General features: G+C 32.2%; 1 protein-coding gene across 2 annotated transcripts; it reads left to right on the top strand.

The window, feature by feature from the left end:
- The first annotated feature begins 1,040 nt into the window (after nucleotides 1-1,040).
- On the top strand, nucleotides 1,041-6,576 carry psme2 (proteasome activator subunit 2). Of its 2 annotated transcripts, none has more exons than XM_074622325.1 (11): nucleotides 1,041-1,268; nucleotides 2,568-2,600; nucleotides 3,183-3,245; nucleotides 3,334-3,420; nucleotides 4,801-4,849; nucleotides 4,931-5,028; nucleotides 5,138-5,206; nucleotides 5,296-5,363; nucleotides 5,814-5,868; nucleotides 6,081-6,167; nucleotides 6,261-6,576. In XM_074622325.1, exons 1-11 carry the CDS (start codon nucleotides 1,221-1,223, stop codon nucleotides 6,339-6,341), a joined length of 738 nt encoding a protein of 245 aa, XP_074478426.1. In that variant the 5' UTR covers nucleotides 1,041-1,220; the 3' UTR covers nucleotides 6,342-6,576. The 2 variants fall into 2 exon arrangements, with proteins under 2 accessions (XP_074478426.1, XP_074478425.1); XM_074622324.1 differs by having other exon boundaries at nucleotides 1,054-1,268; nucleotides 4,928-5,028.
- Nucleotides 6,577-7,756: the final 1,180 nt, after the last annotated feature.

The raw sequence follows: 7,756 nt of genomic DNA, 5'->3' as shown, positions 1-7,756 counted from the left end.
TTATTTTTCAAAATAAAAGCCGGATTTTTTCATTTTTTTTTATTGTGTTATAAAGTGATTACAAAAACAAGACATGTGTAGGGACATTTATAAAAAAAAGGCCAAAATATATTATATATATTTATAAATAAATAAATAAACAAACAAATAAATAAATAAGATATATACATATTTTTTCACATATGGAAAATGCCTCAACAGAAAATTATTTTCTCTCAGAAAACGAAAAATAAAATAAATAAATAAATAATAGTGTGCTACATGATCATTATTATTATTATTACTATTATTATTATTATTATTATTATTATTATTATTATTATTATTATTATTTACTTAAAGCTATAACATCATATATTTTCGGTATGCTTACTACAAGAATACATGTCTGAATAGAAAATTATTTTCTTTCAGAAAATGAAAAATAAAATAAAAAAATAAATAATAGTGTGCTACAATATTATTATTATTATTATTATTATTATTATTATTATTTACTTATAAAGCAATAACATCATATATTTTCTGTATGCTTACTACAAAAATAAATGCCTTAACAGAAAATTATTTTCTCTCAAAAAATGAAAAATAAAATTAATAAATAAATAATAGTGTGCTACATGATCATTATTATTATTATTATTATTATTTACTTATAAAGCAATAACATCATATATTTCCTTTATGCTTACTACAAAAATAAATGCCTTAACAGAAAATTATTTTCTCTCAGAAAATGAAAAATAAAATAAATAATCGTGTGCTACATTATTATTATTATTATTATTATTATTATTATTATTATTATTATTATTATTATCATAATTATTATTATCATTATTATTATTATTATTATCATCATTATTATTATCATTATTATTATTATTATTATTATTATTATTATTATTATTATTATTATTATTATTATTATTATTATCTTTTATTTACTTATAAAGCTCTAACATCTCCTCTGCTCTATTTTAAACACGCACACTAAAGTTGTAAGACTCACGCCCTACTTTCAGTGGCGTAGGGAGACAGTGGGAGGCGCAAACTGCATCATGCGACATGAAATCGAAAGCAAACTTGTTGAGGAAATAACTAAAATCTTACTTGGTAGCCATATTGTCCTCACCAGCTACCTGCAAACTTCTTCGTCTGACTTCATCTGAACACTTGTGTTTCTTTACTTGTGCTGTACTTGTAGAGTCTGCTCAGCCATGTCTAAGACTTCTGCCCTGAAGATCAGCAAAGCGAATGCGGAGAAGGTGAGTGGATGTCCTGTTTTAATGCAAAAGTACAGAAGGCTACATGCGATAGCTATGTGCTAAAACACTTTTAAATAACTGGTTGTTTTAATGCAGATAGTTTTTCTGACAAACACGTTGGTAAAGCAGAGTCAGCTGTAGGTGGTGAAGCAGCAGAAAGTCTCCTCCTAAGAGGGGAAAAAACGAAAGTAACTCTTTTGTAGCATGACTCAGCAGCTTAAATAACATAATCATACACTTCATTCCAAACTTATTTATTTCTGTATTATTTTTCATTTTCTGAGAGGAAATCACTTTCTGTTTAGGCTTCAATAAAAATTTACAATAATACACAACAATAATAATAATAATAATAATAATAATGTAGCACACAATAATTTATTAAATTTTCATTTTTTGAGAGAAAATAATTTTCTGTTGAGGCATTTATTTTTGTAGTAAGCATACAGAAAATATATGATGCTATAGCTTTAAGTAAATAATAATAATAGTAATAATAACAATAATAATAATAATGATCATGTAGCACACTGTTATTTATTTATTTTATTTTTATTTTCTGAGAGAAAATCATTTTCTGTTGAGGCTTCAATAAAAATTGACAATAATACACAATTTTTCTACAATTATATTATTAAAAATATTTATATATCTTATTTATTTATTTATATTAACTTTGAAAATGTATTTATTTTTGCATTATTTTTTATTTATTTTTAAATGTTTTGATTCATTATTAAATTGTATATATTTATTTATTTCTGCATGGTTTGCCCCCTATTTATTTCGCCAAACCTATTTATTTGTGTATTATTTTAAATTTTCTGAGAGAAAATAATTTTCTGTTGAGGCTCCAATAAAAATTGACAATAATACACAATTTTTCTACACATTTTCCATATGTGAAAAAAATATGTATATATATATGTATATATATATATCTTATCTATTTATTTATTTATATTAACTTTGAAAATGTCTTTATTTTTGCATTATTTTTAAATGTTTTTATTCATTATTAAATTGTATGTATTTATTTATTTCTGCATGGTTTGCCCCCTATTTATTTCTCCAAACTTATTTATTTCTGTATTATTTTCTTTATACATTTGGTATAAAAACAAAACTCTTTTAAATAACTGGTTGTTTTATGCAGATTGTTTTTGACAAACACGTTGGTAAAACAGAGTCAGCTATAGGTGGTGAAGCCTCCTGAGAGGAAAACGAAAGCAACTCTTTTGTAGCATGAATCAGCAGCTTAAATAACATAATGATACACTTCATTCCCATTTTCCACAGGTGGAAAGCTTCCGCCAGTCCCTGTATCATGAGGTTTGTTGACATTTATTCTGCTGTGTTTGTTTTTTATATATATAAATATATTATGTTGAATTACATTATTAAGTGATCCGTTTCATTCTGAAAAAGTCAGCTTTTTCAAAAACCAACATGGCTCTGTTCAAAAATTTTGTTTCACAACAAAACTCCTCATCTCTCCTCTGACATCAGATGATTTTCTGCCACTTACACTTCATAGTGTTCAAACACAGAGAGAGAGACTGAAGGCTCATCTGTCACTGGATTTAAATTAATGCAGACTGCAGTAAAATGCAGAAAAAATAAAATAGTGTCCAGCTCCTAACATCTGTCATTAAAGGAATGTATAAAGATAAGACGCGTCTTCTGATTAATCTAAAAGATCTGACTTTTACAGAGAAATTTGTAGCTTTGTGTAGTATAACTTTTTGGGGGGTTTCTCGCCTTTTAAACATGCTCAAAATGTCAAATAACTTTAACCTTAAAGCTAAAAACAGTGTTGCTTTATGATGCTTTAGAATATAAAAATGTAAAACTTTCATTAGCCCCCAAAAAAAGGTCTAATAATCTAAGTGTTTATTTTTTGTCTGTTTGCAGGCAGATAATCTGTTCTCCCACTACATCCCCCGGAAGATTGTGCTGCTGGATGCTCTGCTGAAGGTCAGCAAGTTCAGTGTTTTAACACACAACCTCAATAACGCCTCACCTGTGAATTCTCTTCATCGTGTGTGTGTGTGTGTGTTTTCAGGATGATGCCCTCAGTATCACGGACATGTCCTCACTCCAGGCTCCCCTGGACATCCCCATACCAGACCCTCCTTCCCCAGAGGACGAGGTGACCTCTCTCATTAACGGGTTTTACACAAGTTTGTGCTTTCATAGCTTTTAAAATAATCCACAAACAGGAATACTTTCCAAAGAGGGCTCGAACCAACCTGTTGCATTCAGCTCTCTTGAGAATAAAGTCCTAACTTTACGAGGAAAAAAGTCGGAATATGAGAATAAAGTCACAACTTTACAAAAAAAAGTCGTAATATTACGAGAATAAAGTCATAACTTTACAAGAAAAAAAGTTGTAATATTGCAAGAATGAAGTCATAACTTTACAGGTCCGCGTGGTTCTTTCTTCAGAATAAACTCAGTTTCTTGCACAATCTTTTCCAGGTCCTGATACTGATGATAATGTGGTGCTGATGTGCCAAAAGATGAAGTATTTGGTTATTTGTGAAACCTAAACTAAAGTAGAACTTCACAAGATGCTCCACGTTCCTCATTTTCACACTATTTCCCCTCTAAAATAACACGTAAATAATATAATATGACTTTTTTTCTTGTAAACTTCTGACTTTATTCTCGTAATATTATGACTTTATTCTCGCAATCTCAGATTTTTTTTCCCCTCAATGTGGCCCTAATACTCCGTCGTACCTATAGTAGAATGAGTTAGTAGAAACAGACAGGAGTACCAGCATGGGAGCAAAGAAATGTACTGCTGTGGACGGGTTCAATGTCACCGCTGTACCTCGCTGTCAGACGGCCCTTTCTGTGGGGAACTGAAGCCGTTATCAATGCTCTTCAAACCCACCAGACTCCATTGACAAAAACAGCAATTTTACTTTGCAGAACAGGGGAGTTGCTGATCCACCGCTGCCTCGATTCGTTAGTTCGTTTGTGTTATATGGTGAGTTCGGTGAATTCGAAACAACCAAAGTCACACAATAACACAAACAAACTAACCGATCGAGGCAGCAGTGGATCAGCAGCTCCCCTGTTCTGCAAGGTAAAATCACTGCTTTTGTCAATGGAGTCTGGTGACTTTGAGAGCATAGATAACGGCTTCAGTTCCCTGTCGGAAACATAGACTGTATAGCTGTCTTACTGCAAGGTCACGCTGCGAAAATATCCTAAATATAGTGTACACTTAAACTGATATTTATAAATACACTCAGTTGCCAGTTTATTAGGTACACTCGGCTAAAACTGCTGCAGTCTAATACAACAGTCTGGCAATAAATCCTCCCTTCATGAAGGTCTTAATGTTCAGACGTTGTTGAAGCTCTTTTTTAGGCCCAACCGTCATTACAAACACTCATTATTTAACTATTTATCAGTTACTTAAAAGAAACACCTGTCCGTATAAAGATGTCTCACATATGCGACAAAAAATGTCCTGCAACGATTGTTGATGTTTGACCATGTTAAACGGATCTCACAGGAAATGGAGACGGATAAGAATGAAGATGATGAGAAGAAGAAGAAGAAAGGTAAACATATTGTTTTGTATCTGCACACAATGTACGTGACAGGTAATATAATAACGGTAATATCTCCTCACTGTCCAACAGCTCCTAAATGTGGCTTCATCAAGGGGAATGAGAAGATTACGACGCTTCTAGAGAGGGTGAAACCAGAGATCGTCGCTCTCAGAGAGACCATCATCACTGTAAGTGAATCACTCTCACAGTGACGATGAATGCTGAGCTTGTTTCCTCTAAAACACGGAACTATGTTGAAGTGTTGGTGTTCATTAAACTTCTGTTGTGTTACTGAAGGTCACCTGCTGGATTCAGCACCTCATCCCAAAAATAGAAGATGGAAATGACTTTGGGGTCGCCATCCAGGTACATGTGCATCCTGTCCGTGCACAGTGACACAATTTGGTCGAATTTGGTGACGTATTTATGAAATATTATTTTGTATTTCACCACAGGAGAAAATCTTGGAGAGAATCGGTGCAGTGAAAACCAAAGTGGACGGTTTTCAGACCAACATCAACAAGTGGGTTTGATATAAATGTTGCTTTCTAGCATAGAGTGTGTGTAAGAAGTGGACGTAGTCTCAGCAACGTCACCCGCTGGTTTGTGGACAGTTTTGAAGCCTCGAGTTTGGCATTTTGACCATCACCATCTTTGTTTTTGGCAATTGCCATTTCGTTTTTTGGCCATCGCCATCTTGTTTTTTGTCTGTTTCCATCTTGTTTTTTTGGTCGTCTCTGTCTCTTCAGCGTTGGCTTCACTTCTCAGACCTGCAGGTTGACCACTGTTTACCAGTAGATTGTGTTTAGTTCACCAGCTGTTTTGGCAGACAAATAATTAACATCACTTTAATTAGTAATGCAGATTTTTAGACTCTTTCTAAAATCAGAAAACGTATCATTTTTATGTTAATTTTGGACACAGATTGACATTTCCTGATTTTGCTTAAAACCATTTCTGTTGACTTGTTTAGGTACTTCTTAGAGAGGGGAGATGCTGTTGGAAAAGCTTCCAAAGAGACTCATGTGGTGAGTGTTCACGATGTATCTACGAACAAGTATTGATATCTCTTCTTCCTCTGTGCCACAGAGCTCCATTAAAACACATCAATCATTCTGTTGATAATATTATTTTATTGAATATTTTTAACTAGAATTCTGGCCAGATGTTACACATTGCACCTTTAAAGCTTTTATAAAACTCCTGGAAATACCTTTAACTTCGCTTTCTCTCCCTCCAGATGGACTACCGCACGCTGGTCCACGAGAAGGACGAGGCCATCTACTCTGAGATCAGAGTCATTGTTCTCGACATTCGCGGCTTCTACGTAAGTCGGACATGTCCTCAGTAAGTAGTATTTACCGCCATGCTGTCATGGAAGAAGAGAATTTAAACCGTTCTTTCTACCCGTTTGGTGCAGGCCGAGCTTTATGACATCATCAACAAGAATCTGGAGAAGGTGACCAATCCAAAAGGAGAGGAGAAACCTTCCATGTACTGAAGCTGGAGGACGGACCGATTCACTTTCTATTCAATACTTCTCTCTCTGGTCAGTGATGCTGCATGTGCATTACTCATTTTTGCGTATTCCTCTCAAAAATAACTGGATGAAAGCTACTAATCTCTGCTGTTGTACGATGACACTCTGGTTTCGGTACCGACACTTGCACTAAATTTAAGTTGTACAACTATGAATTTAAAAAAATTAATAAAGAAAGGCTTGTTTTTGTTTCAAACTCTGCAATTCTCATTTATTTCATAATTTAACCTTTTTTATATTTAACAAATTAATTTCCACAACTGAGCAGAAGTTTCTAAAAAAAATTGTTTCACTTGTGCCCCCTTTAAAATGAAGCACTGGTGGGACACTCTGAAAATACTCCACTACAAGTTAAAGAAGTGGTAACTAAGTACAATTTTGAGGCACTTTGAAGTGCTACGATGAAGGTCTTAAATGACCCGAATTGACGACTTGAAAGAATACTGTGCTGCACTATTCTTAGACCTATAACATTATAAATGATGAAATCTGTGTGGGTTACATTTTCCTTGACAAGTGAGCACATGAGGAATGTTATATCAAATGTCCAGTAGGTGGTGATATCATACCAGTTATAGTATAGTTTACTGTTCGGCTAGCGGTGTTGATCCTCCAGAGTCAAAATACAGAAGAATAAAAAGTTATGAGGGCAGAAACATTCAGGATTTTGAACAATTACTACCAGAAAAATGACTCATATGATAACAAAGACTTCAAATATGGAGGGAGGGAGAGGCAGACACATTTTGTTCTATGCTAAAAAAAAGTTTAAACCAGATTCAGTCTAAATGTCATATTTTTTAGTTACTAGTGATATTGAATATTGTACTATTAAAATTAGTTTTCCATTTACATATTCCTGTATTTTTAAGCTTTTTAAAAGGGACAATTTGTATGGAGGACAACACCTAGAAAAATAATAAAATATAATAATAATTATTATTATAATAAATAATAAAAATGGTGAGATAAAAGATTAATATGCCATTAAATGTACCAAAGATAATATTAAAAATAAATATAGGCATTAATTAAATGATAAATTGTGACATGAATTGATGTTTGTTTTAATTTGTTTCTTTATTTAAGAAGAAGAAGAAGAAACCTTTATTTGTTATAGTACATACAGGTACATACATGACATTTTAACTCTGCATTTAACCCATCCTAAGTATTCCCCTATTTATCTACTGTGTATTAATTTTCCCTTTTAATAATTTAATTCTTTTTAGATTAAATTTATTTTTGTATTTAATTTTTATCCATTTAAAATGTATTCTTTAATTTATTTGTTAATTATTAAAGGTATTATGTATTTATTTGTGTATTTATTTCCATGAATAAATACATTTAATGATGAATAAATACATTTAAAA

This window comes from Sebastes fasciatus, chromosome 21 (genome assembly GCF_043250625.1).
Source record: "Sebastes fasciatus isolate fSebFas1 chromosome 21, fSebFas1.pri, whole genome shotgun sequence".
Taxonomy (NCBI): domain Eukaryota; kingdom Metazoa; phylum Chordata; class Actinopteri; order Perciformes; family Sebastidae; genus Sebastes; species Sebastes fasciatus.
This window is presented reverse-complemented; position numbering and strand designations above follow the sequence as displayed.